The 16,277-nt window shown below is 42.5% G+C and overlaps 1 protein-coding gene across 1 annotated transcript in view; it reads left to right on the plus strand.

Annotated features, from left to right (window-relative positions):
- Positions 1 to 646: 646 nt before the first annotated feature.
- The window catches only part of LOC117484919 (serine/threonine-protein kinase WNK1-like), an 84,041-nt gene continuing 68,410 nt past the window's right edge, over positions 647 to 16,277 (plus strand). The window contains 2 exon segments of the mRNA XM_034133407.1: positions 647 to 1,189; positions 3,696 to 5,294. Of these exon segments, the coding sequence (XP_033989298.1) occupies positions 4,347 to 5,294 (948 nt within the window). The 5' untranslated portion in view covers positions 647 to 1,189; positions 3,696 to 4,346.

Here is a 16,277-nt window from a genome sequence, read left to right on the forward strand (position 1 = left end):
TGTAACTTTACTAAGTACATTTACTCAAGTACTGTACTTAAGTAGAATTTAGATACTTGTACTTTACTTGAGTACATTTAAACTTTTATGCTAAGCTACTTTGTATTTCTACTCCACTACAATTCAGAGGTAAATTTATTTGTTACATTTAGTTACTTTACAGATTTGGATTAATGATGTGAAATATAATCAAGTCTTAAAGCAGACTTTAGTTCCACCTGAAGTAAATTCACAAGCTACCCTGCAGTATACAAAGTCATTCAAACTAGCTGCACCTATACCAGCTTTGATAACACTTTTTATGATCAATAATTATAAAACATATCATATTATTCTGAAATGGACCAATCTGCACAATGACTACTTTTACTTTTGGTACTTTAAGTATATTTGGATGCTAATACTTTTGTACTTTTACTTGAGTAACATTTTAAATGCAGGACTTGTATTCCTACACTCTGGTACTTCTACTTTTACTAAAGTACAACATCTGAGTAGCCTACTTCTTCCACCGCTGTAAATAGAATGGTTGTTTTACTTTGGAAGAACCCTCTCTCTTCCTGTATCATCCTGGTTAATGGTGGCTGGTTGACGCAGCACGTCTGCGTGAAAGCTGTACCGTCGCCTTGTCGAGTCATCGCCAGAGAAGAGCAGAGAGAGCAGCGGAGCAGCCGTCCCATGGCTTGAAACCGGGGAATAACTGTGGACCACAGCGGATTTATTGCGCCACACGAGCCTAGAGGAGCGAAACGGCGTCGCAGGAGCGGACTATGTTGATACGGATGAGGATTTAGCATCTTTGAGTTGCCTTTCGGTCGCGGTTGCAGACCCGGACAGAGACAACACAGACAGAAATAAGTACCAGAGCCGCCGCGACACCACCGAGCGAACTTGGCTTATCTTCCCGGTGGGAGGTGTCTGTCTGTCGGCTCCGGCTCGCTGCACAAACCGCTTCTCGCCACGCTGTTCGGACCTTTCTTTAGAAGGACACGGTTGTAACTAAGTTATGTTTTTGTAAATAGCTTCTTTTTGGGCTTTTTTGACAACCAACTGTGGCTTTAATGTGACGCACTATACTGACATTAGTGCTGTGTCGGAGCGGACCCCCTGCAGAGGAGTTCCAGGCTTTAAATCAAGTTTTCACCTTCATATTTCTCTGGTTCCCGGACAGACCTCACCAATGGAATAGGTAAAGGGACATTTTCACTTTTATTATTATGGTTTATACACATCGTGACTGGCTGTTGCCTGTGTGTTTTTAGCTGCAGAGCCTGGTTTCTGTAGTCCCTCACAGGCAGCAGTGAAGCCCGGTCTGCGGCTCAGTCTCCTACACAGCTCGCGCTCCATTGGCTCGAGCTCTTTCAGTTAGTACAGTTAGTAACTTGCAGACATTATTTAAACCACTTTTTTTTCTCACACAACTTTAAGAGATATTCTGTCATAATTTAGCCTTTATTAAAAATCAGCTCCGTAACGACCCTCATGGCTTTGCCCGGGACTTTTAATTGCTCACTATAATTAATTATAATTTATAACAGGATGAACAGCTTTCTTTCATTACGTTTTAATTAGCCCAACATAACGAATAGACGACTTGTTGGCATGGACCTATGATGCTTAACAAATCCATGATATTTTATTGATTTCAATGCTAGCCATCTACTCCTATCTGAAAAGGAATTGACAATGTTCTACCACCATTATGGGCCATATTTGAATGTTTATATGTGCATTATATGTTGCAGAGAGCTTGTTAATAGACGAATCAGTAAAAATACAATTCAATAAAAGTGTGTTATTATGCTTATACTCAAGGCCAATATGATGACCCATTATACAAGTAATTTAAATTCATATTTATATATTTTTTTCTATACATATTAATTTTCACAAAAAATTTACTTTCAAGGACTACTCTGATTGGTAGAAGCAACACACCTGTGTTAACTATAGGCTATACAGTACATTACCTGTCATGCGAACATTTTCATTATTTACCTCAATTACATTTTTTATTACACACTTAATTTTAAAATTAGCATCATCTTGTGTTGCTGTGTAAAATGTACCATCTCTGTTCTGTTTTCTGGCAGCCCTATGTCTGTACTCTGTAAAGAAGAAGACCTAACAACACCCCCTAGCTGTTGTGAAATCACTGTAAAACATCTTCGAAATAAGAGCCATGTGATCTAAACAAGAATAAGGCAGATGTTTTTCCAGCAGTACTAATGGGTTAAATACATGACTTCTCTTAACACCTACAGCATGGGTCATTAAATAAACAACTAAACGGCATGTATAAAGCTAGACATTATAAATTCTTATTTAAAACAGGTAGAAACAAGCCTTAAGGCACATACCTACTGTGACCTCTTGAGTGCTAATCCTTCAGCCAATTCCCCTAATTGAGGCAATATACAGTAGCCTGTGGGGCCAAATACATCCCTGGTGCCGTGCATGTTCTCAAATAGGAAACCAGGGCTCATTTAAACATGTGCAATTTAAAAGCCTCCTTAAAACAATGGTATCTGTCATTTTGTATGTGCTGCACATACATTTCATCCATTAACATGATTACATTTGGGCTGTCGTGCAGACCATGCTTTGCTATAAGGTGGTGATACGCCATGTATTTGTATTTATGTTTAAATGCTTTTTTTGCAGTTTAAAGACACGCATATAGTCTGTGCAAAGTTGCTCAGTGCAGTTTAAAACCCCATCATAGACAGATTTAATTATACGTAACTGAATGTCACTATTATTGTGTCGATAATACATGTTTAAAAAATGTTGTTTTAGACAGGAATTAATGCACATTCAATAATGTCTCCATCATCCAAGCAGCTGCTGTTCCTCAGTGCCACTCTGATAACAGAGTTATCTTTAGGATGTTATGTAAGGCAAATTCAGTTAACTTGTTTCTTACCACTTACTCAGTGTTCTGTAATGCAATCTGCAGAGTAATATACTTGTGCACTGTCCTCAGACATGCATCCAGGTTCTGTTTAGTAATTCTACCTCTGTCACTTTTGATGCCCCCTCCCCTCTCATGCTTAGCTGCTGAATTGCCACAGAGTAACCTTGAGGTCAGCCCAGTGGTGGTGACTTTGGGCTAAATTTGGAGCGTGGAGCAATTAGGCGCACACTCTGCTGCATCACTCCACTGAATTAACTTCACAGGGGCACTGTGGAGGGAAAGGTTGGTGGTTGGTGGGATGTAGATCTCTTTAGATGGTGATAACGATTCCTCAACCCAAGTCACCTTTTCATAATGAATCTGCAAACAAGAGTTTTTTCTTGACTCATCTAGTATTGCTACTTTGCCATCCAAATGTAAAGAACATCCGAATATGGGTGACATATCTGATTAGTGTTTGGATAAGCTGACAGATTTGTCAACTGCAACCAAAAATCATGGCAGCATTTGGCTGATGTTCATTTCCCACCCTGCCTCCCCAGTCGCTCATACTGCTGATCTCTGGCCAATTGGTGATCAAATGTTACAGTATCTGGCAGCTTTTATATTCTACCAGCCAATTCGGAGGGGAACCAAGTATCATTTGGAAGTCCTTTCAAAGATTTTTGGGTCGGCCAATTAGTCAAGTGGAAGCAGATGTTGACCTTTGTGATGTATGGTCAGATATATAAAGAAAATATAGTTTACAGCTCACTCACTTCTCTCTTTTTATTTTCAGTGACAAGGGCCGAAGCAGATCAAGCTGGGCCAGGCTGGGCCAGGCTAGGCCTACCTAGCCTTCTGTCTGGCCTCACCAGACGGGCCAGCGACCTCTACACTCCCATCCTCAACGATCTGTGGGAGCTTCAGCCTGTTCTGACAGACCCTTCAGCTGTAACAGATTGGATTCCAACCATATTTTGTTTCATCAGCCCTCTGAGGCCATAGTGGTCTGTTCTATCTCCAGTCCTTCCATGTCGTGGATGTCCCTCTCTGGATGTTGGAAACAGGATGGATTCGGGTGTTAATTTGACGGTTGTCACCTCATTGCAGTGCTTGCACCCCCCCTCCTTTGACTGGCTTTTGACTTTTCCCTCCCCAATCTCTAAGCGAAAGCCCCTGCCTCTCTCTTGGGGCTTCCCGGAGCCCTGTACAGGAGGGCCTTGTTGGAACTGTAGGTTGTTTTGTTGAAACAGTTGACATTACAAAGAGGAAGCAGATTTACCCATCCCTTTTCTTTTTTCCTGCGGTGTTATTTGAGGTTGGAGAGCTTTTCATTTGACAAAAGAAGCTTGCTAGCAGAGATTTGCGCCTGCATACACACGGTGTACATAGGTTTTATTTATACGTATAGAATTCTTCTTTTTTGTGGTCTTAGCCTCGGGGAGGAATGTCTGAAAGCAGTAGCAGCAGTAAAGCGGTAATATTCATTGCCCCGGCCTCCCCTCCTCCCTCAGCCTCTCCCTCTCCATCACCCCAGACCCCCAATAAGAATGTGAATGGCTCCGCCAGTTCAGAAACGGACGTGGTGGAAAAGCTCAGTGTCTACCCTGAGGTCCAGCGGCGGCGCCACACCATGGATAGAGACTCCAAAATAGCAGAGCACCGCTTCTTCCGCCGGAGTGTCATCTGTGACTCCAATGTCACAGCTTTGGACCTGCCCAGCAAAGCAGCTGTGATACTCACCTCGCCCCCAGACTGCCAAGGGCCTCCCACCTTCTTGCTTCCCCAAGCCCCTGGACATGGGCTGCGAGACGCTGAAGGAGATGAGCTCCCGAGAGGTGTGCAAAGCTCCATCCTGCATCCCGGCCTGGGGACTGGGGGGGCAGCAGCGGAGGGGCACATAGAAACTGCAGAGGAAGATTTAAGTAAAGGCGGGATTACAATTGCTCTTCCCACAAGTAGTATTGAAAAAGAACGTAGTGCAGAAGGGGCCGTGAAAGAGCCCAGCCCGGCATTATTGGATGTTAGCGAAAAAACAGCCGACAAACAGCCTGACGTCACATTGAGGCCCAGAGGATGCGAGGAGACACAACAGGTAACAAAAGACGGAAAAGCGATAGAACATGTGGACGGGGGGAGTGTTAGCAGTCCGACAGAGGAGAAAGACAAGGAGACGGAGGGGGAGAGGGAGCTGGCCAAAGCACGGGCGGAGCAGAGGGAGGCCGAGAAACGAGTGCAGGAGGATATAGAGGAGGTGGAGACAAAAGCTGTGGGCACTTCTCCAGACGGGCGCTTTTTAAAATTTGACATCGAGATTGGAAGAGGGTCCTTTAAGACTGTGTACAAGGGACTGGATACAGAGACTACTATGGAAGTGGCATGGTGTGAACTCCAGGTGAGTCCAGTCTCATAAAACTATCACCTCTTCAGTGTCTGTGCTCTGTCCCCTTCTGTTTATCTGGCCAAGGCTTTATAAATGTCTTATGTGGCTGTGGATCTCCATCAGGTTCTAAATTCCAGCCAAGTGCTGAATTTAGTTCATTTAATGATTTCTTCCTATTTCACCTTGAGATTGTGAAGTTACTGATATGTCTAAGAACTTCCTGCTCACCCAGGTGTTTCCTGTAGAAGTGGTCCCAAAAGGATTAAGACACTAGTGCAGATTACATGCAGGATAAAGCATTTCTTTGATGTTTTGATTTATGCTGCATTTTAGATAAAGCGTGACTATTTTGGATTAGCAACAGTGGGGCAACATTTTTTACAGATGAATCTTATCTACAATCTATTTATGTGTTTTTTAAAGCAGCGACAACAATGAAGTTCATGCTCTTTTGTCTTAACTTTTGAGATGTTTTGAGACTTATTGCACATTCCCTCTGAGGTTGTGTGCGTTTAGTAATGTTGTGTGAATGCTATGTTACACTGACAAAGCAATAGCTGTCATATTTCTTCTCCAAAAAGCTCCAACTATTAGAGATTTCATCTCTGGAAAACATTTGTTATATTTATTGTTTATATTATTGACATGTACCTGTAGCAGCTCCTTTGACCAAATGTGTATTTGTTTAATGTTGAAACCCAGTGGTGAGATGCAGAAAGTTGGCCTAAGTCTTTGGTTATTCAGATTGTGCACGAGTGACAGAAACCATGACTAACTTGGGTGGTGTTGATTAGGTACTGCTTAAAAGTGTGACTCAAGCACTTCTTTTATTATTGATCATGTTTGAATTTGTCATTGCCACATACCTACAGGTATCCCGCTCAAAGTCTCTGGTATTAACAGTTGATCTTTTGAGTATGTGAACGGATGCCGTGGTGCACCCGATTACGGCTACCACAAGTTGCATAAATGAGTATTGGATGATAAAAAAATCGAGGCCTAGATATAAGCGTGGGTTTGATTTGAGGTGGCAGCTTGTCAAATGTAGAGTGAATTCAGCATTATCTTAAAGGTCATAGAAGTTAGCATACGACTAGAGACTTCCTCGCCGAAAAGCCCAGACTGTCTGAGAGATTCAGGGTACTGAAAGCGAATCAGCAACACATCTTGCATCTTTCACCTACTCTGACTTCTTACACTACTATTCTAGCTGCTGTGGGGTAGTTTCAGTGTTGCTATAACCAGACTCGTTGCACTTCGCAGCTCCCTATCAGCTCTCAGTCTGTACAATACATACATCAAGGTTAACGGAAAGACTGCATCTTGCACACCGTGTGAAACTTGAGACAGGATGGCACACCGTTCACCACAGGATGCTGTTGCTACATTACGGTGCACTGATGCAACTTCTGCAACGAGTGTGTGTGTGAGAGACCGATCAAAAGTGTGACATGTAGAGGAGTTTGATGTGAGTTGGCGGGAAAAGTGAGACGGACAGAAAGTGGAAAAAAGTGTCTTTGCAGCTCGTCTTGTTGACAAGTTCTCACCGACAGAGGTGCATTCAGTAGTTGGAGTTGTAGAATAAGAGTCTGGTCATGTGACATTCAGGGCACTGACTGAGCTGAGTCTGCTTACCCTGATGTGACATGCTACAGCGTCACAAACAAATGTAACTTTTTATCTATCTTTATAGGCTAATTTGTCTATTCATTATTTTTTGAAACGGCAGGTAGAGGGGATCAAATAATTAGCCACATGCTTGGGTAACCTAGGCTAGCTTTTGCGGTCTGCTTCATCTTTTCATCATACTGTTAATTGAATAAGGACCAGAAAAGTCAAACGAGGTGAGACTTGTTTTCTGTGCAGATCTGCCCGTGTTTGTGTTTCTCAGTGTGCGATTTCTTTCCTGCAGGACTGCGTGGTTGTTTTCCTGTCAACTCCATCACAAGATGCTTCTCGAGTCCTCTTGAATCCCAGAAGCTAAAATCAGCTTCGCCTGATGCCCTGCGCTAAGGCAACGCTGGTTTGTTTAGCAGAAAACAAACAGATAGCCTCTGTAGTGCTTTCTCCCTCTGTCACCCTCACACATGCCTCTCTCTTTGACTCTCTTTGACTCTTGTTAGTCTAAAAGTGGAAACCTAGTGATTCTTGACAGCGTTGTGTCGAATTAATCAGGTCAAATACAGTTCATTGATCATCATTGATTTTGATGGAGATTTAAAAAAGAGAAATCATTTCTTACACAGTATGTAGTTTACTGTGCTCTGGATTACTGGAAAGACCAGCTCCATTAAACAATATATACGGCACTTGTTATATAAAGGAGTTGAGGCCTGTGGTGTGTAGGCCATATGCATGCAGAGACAAGTACTTCTCTGCAGGGCCTGGCTGTAATCCTGTGTGTGTGTCCGTGTCAAAGATGACTGAGCAACTGCTGACATGTGGCAGAATGGTGGGAGTAATGTTACTTACGCACACGTACGCACACAGACACACACATTACAACCAATCACATTCACACACTGGGTGGGCATGGGAACTAGAGATCTGTGGGATCGGGGATCATCTGGAACTGGTCGGTTTTCTATATGTGCAAATGTGTGTTTCTACGTATGTGTCTTTCCATCCCTTTGAGTCACTCTAATGTGTCCAGAGATGGAAATGGATTCTTTGAGTCTTTACATTCTTATGCATCTGTTCCAAAGCAGGTTCACTTCTGTTTCTGGGAGAATCTATAGATGGGCGGGACCAAAGGAGGAGGGGGGATGGAACAGATCGTTTGCTGAAGCTTTAGTGAAGAAATAGATTGATGAATAGATAGGAAGGTCACTCAGTAGCTTATCTTTAAGGTGCCTTGTTAAACTGGATGGGGAAGAAAAGGCTCTTGGAATGAGGAGAAATGGAAGTAGAAATGTTTAGGATAATTGAACTTAAAACAGCTTTGTTGTTAATGATTTCTGAAAGCCCTCAATCAGTGGAGCAAACAGTGAATGACTGTCAACAGGACTGCATACGCTCCATTCAATGAAGATACAGCTAGTAGAGTTAGGGCAGTACAAGAAGGGAGAATTAGGGCGGGAAAGGAGATCAATGAAGTTCTACTAAAGGGCAGGGATGGAGGGAGGAGGGGAAAAGGTCAAAGTGCAGCCCCCTTGTGTCCGAGGCGGTCAGTAGGAGCCTGTCCAGCTCTCAACTATCTTCTGATGGAGGGGGTGGAGTGAGACAGAGACGTAAAGAGCAAAAGAGAGATTCAATGGAACTCATTTCTAAAAGTTTGTATTTTAAGAAGGAGAAGCAGGATGAAGGCAGTGGGAGCAGATCAGATGAAGGACCTATAGGAAGAGGGCGGTGATCGTGGAGGGAGTTCAGTGAGAGAATAGAGAAATGGGAAACATCGAGAGTAGGGAGGAAGGAAAAAGTGGGAGAGAAAAAACAAAGGAAATGAAAAAAGGAGGAGGGGGAGGAAAGGAGAAAAAAAACTGAGGACCAAAAGAAGAGGGACCCCGAGTCTGTGTTTGTGTGTGACCCCAGGCTCTTAGCTCCACCGGCACTCAAAGGCCTTGAAATGTCTCTCAACAGCAACGCAAGGCGGATTAGCCCCTTCCTCACACACACACATAGAAGAGCTCACACACACACTTTTGGGGCTTTGAGGCTCTCCTCCAATAACGGCCATTTAATCTGTGCCTTAGGAGGAAACTGGGGTCACATGGCTTCGCTGGCGAGTTCAAGTACTGCACAAAAGCAGCATTTGTCATTTGAATCATACGCACATTTGATTGTTTTCTATTACGATTTCCTTCTGCAGTGTGATTGCATATTTCTAACTCATAAAGTCTCCTCACCTCTAACAAGGCTAATAAAAAGGGCTCACCATGTCCAATTTTAGCAATGCACCAATTTGTTTACAGTGATGACCCATTTTAACCCAGTACTGGCCTGAAATGTGTCTGTGTGTTGGTTAGAGGCCAGAGGAAGGGAGGAAACATCAGCTTTGAGGGAAGGAAGAGTATATTAAGATGTTTGTCAGGGCAGCCAATTTAGAAACTGTTTTGTCCCACATGGCAAAACAATGGATTCTCTTTTTGCACTGTAGCTCTTATTCAAAATACAAATGATGACCTTAAAAACAACTACTATTCTGTGAGCATGAAACATTAAGCTTAAAAGTGGCATTCTGTATTTGACTGATGGATAAATATCCCCATACCTCTTATAGCAGAGGTGCAGCAGTTAGACTTTCCAGAGGTTCACATTTCCCTGACACAACATCACACTGCAGCTGTGTGGAGCCTTCTGCAGAAACTGGTTCACCATGCTGATTGATCCTCAAGTTGCTAAAAAGTAGCTTCCCCCCCTGAACCTCTCACACACTGACAAAAGGAATGGAAACTTCCTTTTACAGTTCAAATGTTTCTTGTAAATGTTTGAAATACTGGCTAAAGATAAATCCTTCCTTTCCCTTATTAGCAAGTAAGCTAGTGTGTGTGTGTGTGGGGGGGGGGGTGGCTGTGTGTGGGGGGGTGGGGTGGCTGTGTGTGGGGGGGTGGCTGTGTGTGGGGGTGTGGCTGTGTGTGTAGTGGGGGTGTGGCTGTGTGTGTGCTCATACTGCAGCTAGCTTTGGGGGTTGTTAACTTATTCATTTGGCTGAGCCTCGCTGCAGATGAGCTCAACTGTTTAATAATAGAGAAGTTAGTGGAAATGTTTTTTAAACTTGCAGGATGTTTGCTTTGTTTTGATAGTGATGAGCAGACACGTGGTTTTCAGGCTGATGAGTTAAATAAACACCTCAAACTATCAATTATAGCTACAATGAGCAGTGGTGGAAAGTCACCACATGAAAGTTCTTGATAAATAGCTTGTGCACACCGGCTATCAATCATCATGATAACATCACTCATCAAGCGTCTACTCTCCTCTAAAGGGTCCAGCTGTTAAATAGGCCGTATGTTGCATCCCCACTGAAGAATCTAGCGGTCACAAGGGCCAAACCACTGTTTCCTGGCCTGTATACTGCAAGAATGACGGGCATTTCAGATCATTTTTTTTGTTTTAGTGTAAAAGTGCAGTAACCTTTAAGTGTACACACACACACACACACACACACACACACACACACACACAGCATTCCAGCAGATCAGACCCCGACACACACTACAGTGCATAAACACACGGAGCAAGATGTGCAGTTCAGATATGTAAAGGCCCTAAAGGCCAGCCAGGTGATTTATGAGCGATAAAACTGGAAAATGCCGATGGCAGCAGGTGCCAAGTGTTAGCTAAGATGTTGAATTATGTGTAGATGAGAGAGGATGAGAAGAGGGAGCGGCGTAAATCTCTTTTGCATTCATTTGATTGCTCACTCTCTATAACACTCTCACTCTTTCTTTTTCTTTGTCCCGCCGCAGTTGGTACTCACGCTCTGCCTCACTCCCTCTGTGACTCTGTCATGTGTCAGTAACCAGCTGTGAGCAACAAAGGAAGGGGGACAGAGAAGCTGACACTTCCTCATATGCAAACCGTCCATTCTTTCCGTGTAATGTGTGAGTGTGAGTGTGTGTATGTGTGTGTGAGTGTATGTGTGTGTGAGAGTGAGAGAGAGAGAGAGAGAGAGTTCCCCCTAATGTTAAACAGTAAGGTCAGGCCGCCCTGCCTTTAAGAATTTCATTAGTATCGATTTCATTAGAAGGCTACAGCGTTATGTCAGGTCGTGCTATTAGTGACCTTCAGAGAGTGGAAGTGTGATAAACAAAATTATGTTTTATAAAAATACAGTGTGTGGAGTCATTCCAATAAATAAAAAAAATACTGCATGTAGTCAAGAGCTTCCGCCCATGGGAGTGAAGCATTTTATCACACACACAAATCTCATGTGATAGCCTTCAGACCTCGGATGGCTTTAGTGATGTGGGACTGTGTTTGTGCTCAGAGTGAAACATGTCTGACCTTTGTCCCTCCCCCTGTCAGTGTTTATTTAGAAAAAACAAGAAGGAAGTGTCATACTGAACCCTGACTTTTACTGTAAGTGTGTGTTTGTTCTAGCACAGAGCTAAGGATGCTGAAGTGTTTGGCATTTTCTTTTGAAGTCATCTAGAAAGTGAATGCATCAGCACGTGTGAGTGTGTATGTGTTGATGAGCACGTAAGTGTTCTTCATGATAATTATAGTGTTAATTGGAAACGGGGTGTGTGTGATGTCTCATGGAAAAGCGATGCTTGCCTTCAGCTGATGTAGGGATTGTGTGTGTGTGTTTGTTAGAGGTGAGTCGGGGACATTGAATGCATCAGGCAGATGTTACATAGATGACTTACACAGTGAGAAATGATGACATAGCTTACACTTCTTTTTTTCTTACCACTCCAGCTTTCCAATCTGTTTCTCCCTCTCTTTATCTCCTCCATCTATTTCTGCTCTTCTCATTATTTTCCCTGTCATCTGTTTCTCCCTCCATCTTAATCCCTACTTCTCTCTCTGTGAAGTCAATCTCTTTCCTTTCTTAAACACTGCATTTGTGTCTGATTCCTCCTTCTCTGCTGCTCATATCAATTCATCTTTTTGAGATCAACATTTTGAAGATTATTATCACGGCGTCTCTGATCTTCTGGATACTAAAGTGCTGAGAGAGATCCACAGGAATATTGTATGGTCTGTGTGTGTTTGTGTGTGTGTATTCAGGCCTTGCATTTGAACCCACAACACTACTACACACCTTTATACAGCATTGTCCTAAAAAAGCCCTCAAACTATTTACTATTACTATTGTAATTTGGACCTGACTGCAACCTAGATTCAACCACACACACACACACACACACACACACACACACACACACACACACACACACACACACACACACACACACACACACACACACACACAGTAGCCTAACCCAATGCAAGTGTGTGCCTGATTAGCAAAAAGAGGGTTATTGTTTTTCTGCTTTTTATATTTTTTTTTGCCAGGAAACTGCAAAACAATACTGACATTGTGAGAATAATCACTTCCTGGAAATGTAGAGCCACGATTGGCCGACAGCTGCGGATCAGAGGCAGGGGATTGCATCACGTTGTTTTGAGCCACTGAATGACAAATCTGGGATCAGATCAGATGCAGAAAGCAATCTGAAACACCACATCATACTCCCAAGATTTGACTATTAAGCTAGTTTTCAGCTTTAAAGATCCTTTTTTTCCTTTGAGTTCATTGTAGTAATTCAGTGTCTGAGTCTCAAATATGATATTCCACCGGCACCAATCTGCTTCAAATGAAATCTTTTGAATCTTAAATAAAGGGGAAATGACAGAAGAAGTGGAGATATGGTGAAGAGTTTCTGAGCTATGAACATGAAGCAGAGACAAAAGTGCAGCAGGTTTTTCATGAATTTCGTGGCAGCACCACACCAGCACGAGTTGTAATAATAATGCATCAATACATTTAAAGAGTACGGCATATAGATTCCAATTCCAAGTGCCATCAAGTCAATTTTGAATATAGAATATTTCATATATATATGAAATATAGAAATCCACTCAAAGTGTTTTATGTCTGGGTTTGTCAGTCTAGTGCCTCCGTTCCACCTCCATCTCCCTGCCAGTGCATCATTTATCTCTCTTTCTCTGTACTGTCTCCCGTCTACTCAGTACAACATGTAGGTCTGTCTGCCCTCTGATGTTCTCCCTGAGCTTTGACCTGGCTTGGACGCCGCTCTGCTTTGATTTACACAAGGCTCTTTGAGGCAATTTGATTACATTCTAATCACATTACATTGAACTGACTCATGACTAGTAAACAACTGCAAGAGAAAGGATTACAGTTACAGATTAGCATATCTGGTGACACCAGATCAACCAATGACAACAGGGTTGAATGCATGTTTAATAGACCGATGGGCCTCCTGCAAGTTATGAAAAGGGTGTGTGTGACCTCAGTCTAAAATAGATTTCAACTCCAAACTGCCGGTCATCTGCGTGTGTGTGTGTGTGTGTGTGTGTGTGTGTGTGTGTGTGTGTGTGTGTGTGTGTGTGTGTGTGTGTGTGTGTGTGTGTGTGTGTGTGTGTGTGTGTGTGTGTGTGTGTGTGTGTGTGTGTGTGTGTGTGTGTGTGTGTGTGTGTGTGTGTGTGTGTGTGTGTGTGTGTGTGTGTGTGTGTGTGTGTGTGTGTGTGTGTGTGTGTGTGTGTGTGTGTGTGTGTGTGTGTGTGTGTGTGTGTGTGTGTGTGTGTGTGTGTGTGTGTGTGTGTGTGTGTGTGTGTGTGTGTGTGTGTGTGTGTGTGTGTGTGTGTGTGTGTGGTAGTAGTTTGATCTACACACACAAATGGACTGATTCAACATTTTCTCAGTGGTTTTGATATAGGATGTCTATATTGAGAGATTTCAAGCACGATATAAAAACCCTAAATGAATGACAACAGACGGTTATGGGTTTAGCAGGTTCACTAACGTCTGGAAATAGAACTGAGTAACAGCGAGACACAAAGAACAAAGTGTGGTATTGTGTTGCTCTGTCTGTGTGCAACTGTGCATGTCCATGTTTGTCGCTTTGTCGCTCTCTCTTCCAGTCTGTGTCCCTCCCCGTCTCTGTTTTCCTCTCTCACTCTGGTTCTCCCTCTCTACATCCTCCATGACCTTCACTGAAGCCTTTGGGGTGAGAAGAGGAGAGACAGACAGTCATTCCTCTTGATTCTTTCTGATCTATAAATAACAGCAGAGAGAGCAGAGGGTCATCTGTTGAGCATAGAGCAGATAGAGAGGGGACTATGTGTCAGTGTCTGTTGTGCCTGTGTGTGTGGTCTACTTTCTACTCTCCTTAAAAAAGCTTAGAAAGGAAGCTTGGAGAAATCCTACTTTACTGTTGCGACAAACTTCCGGAAACATCACCGGCAGTAAAGGGTTTAAGTGCTTAAATCTGCTTAGTGAAATATTTAGTCTACATGTTTAAGCCCCAAAATCGGAAATAGTTTTCATGAGTCCTGCAGTAAAATCTTAAGAGGCTGTTGACATAATGTTGGATGGAAGTTCTTATGTTTATTAAAAGGGTAAATCCTCTAAAAATGTATGTTATTTGTATTAAACACATGGCATACTGTAAATGGTGGCTCTGAAAACGTTGCTGACCTGTATTTGGCATGTTTTGCGGACAATGGTAGCAATGTTTATGAGCCTAGAAATTAGTGTTAGGGATTATAGTGTTGCAACTAATGATCCTTCTCATCATTGATTTATTTTATTCATGATTTATTAATGGCGTTTCTCACAAAATGTCAGTAAATACAAACAAAAACCTTTTGAAATGCCCTTGAAGCTCAAGGCAATCATTCATATATGTGACAAAGAATCAAAACCTTATATTTGAGCAGCTGGAACCAATATGTTCGACAATTATGCTTGAAACACTACTGCCAATGCATTTTCTTTCAAAATGATTAATGAATTAATTAGTCATTTCTATTTCTCTGACACTTGTTGCTCAAAATATGAATGTGTATGCTGCAACACACACAGATTGGCCTTATGTAGGAACCTTTACATAAATACGTAAAAGTATATTTTATTGCAATATGCATTTCCCCCATGTATTGACCCCTTTAATGTCACATTGATGGAACATTTCTATTAATGGTTACTTTCATGGTGAGTGTGTAAGGAGAGAATCGGCCTGCCACAATGCTGAGTCAATGGGAACAGGATAAACACACACACACAAAATCGCACACAGTCACTCATACTGTGGTGAGTGAGGTAGGAAGTTCTCTCCACCAGATTAGGAGTCAATCCCTCATAAACCACAGTCTGCATGATGTAATCGCCACAGAGCAAAGTCACATGGATAGTATGCTGTGTTGAATGCCATTTGGATTGAATGGGAAAGCCCCCTCTGTCCTTTTTAATAATGTGGTTGGCTGTGAGGATGAACAGCTGCATCGTTTGTATGCCACAGATTATTTTATTGTGTATGCAAGCTATGATATAGTGAGAGATGGGGGATACATCCTGCCTGTCTTATATTCAAAAGTTGTCCTTCACAATGTCTGTTTCCTGAGTTGTGCTCTGTGTGCTTTGAGGTAGAAGTCACCAAGTTCACTCAGAAGATGAGATTCTGGGGTGAGGAAGGGTTTGCCAGATCGGCTGATAGCAGGTTTTATGTTCCCTTGCAGTGGAGTTGCATTTATTGCAGAAATGAGTTGATGAGATAAGACAGGATGTGAAAATATATTTCCAAATGGTCTTATCTCAGAATCGAAGGGTCAAATGTTGGATCCATGCAGCAGATGCTCTGTCCCCTGGTATGTCCTTTTATGCTAAATTCCCTGTACTCATAAAATGCGTTTTAGTGCAGCAATGATTAAATTACTTGGCCGTAAAAAGATGTTACAAATGTTGTTTTGTAATAAAGGTAGAATATCCACAACTATTTTTTTAAATCAACAAGTACAGTAATTCAGACAAATCTAAATCTTCAAAATGGACAGTTTGTTAATAACTTGGATTTCACCCCCAAAGTCAGAGTTAAAACTCCCCACACAACAACAGGACACACAATGATTAAGCTGTACTGATGTGATCAGTTATCATGTTGGAAATTGTGAACAATAACTCACAAAATGAGATTGTATTGATACGCTTGTTCCTGAGGTCATACATCTGAGAGCTAATGAGTTACTATGACAACGATATCTCACAAGACATTCCTATTTTTGCTGTTATAGTTGAACGCACACGTAAACCAAACAGTGTCCCGCCCGTCTTTCCTGCACACACACACACACACACACACACACACACACACACACACACACACACACACACACACACAACACACACACACACACACACACACACACACACACACACACACACACACACACACACACACACACACACACAACACACACACACACACACACACACACACACACACACACACCACACACACACACACACACACACACACACACACACACACACACACACACACACACACACACACACACACACAC

Source organism: Trematomus bernacchii, unplaced genomic scaffold (genome assembly GCF_902827165.1).
Source record: "Trematomus bernacchii unplaced genomic scaffold, fTreBer1.1, whole genome shotgun sequence".
Lineage (NCBI taxonomy): Eukaryota > Metazoa > Chordata > Actinopteri > Perciformes > Nototheniidae > Trematomus > Trematomus bernacchii.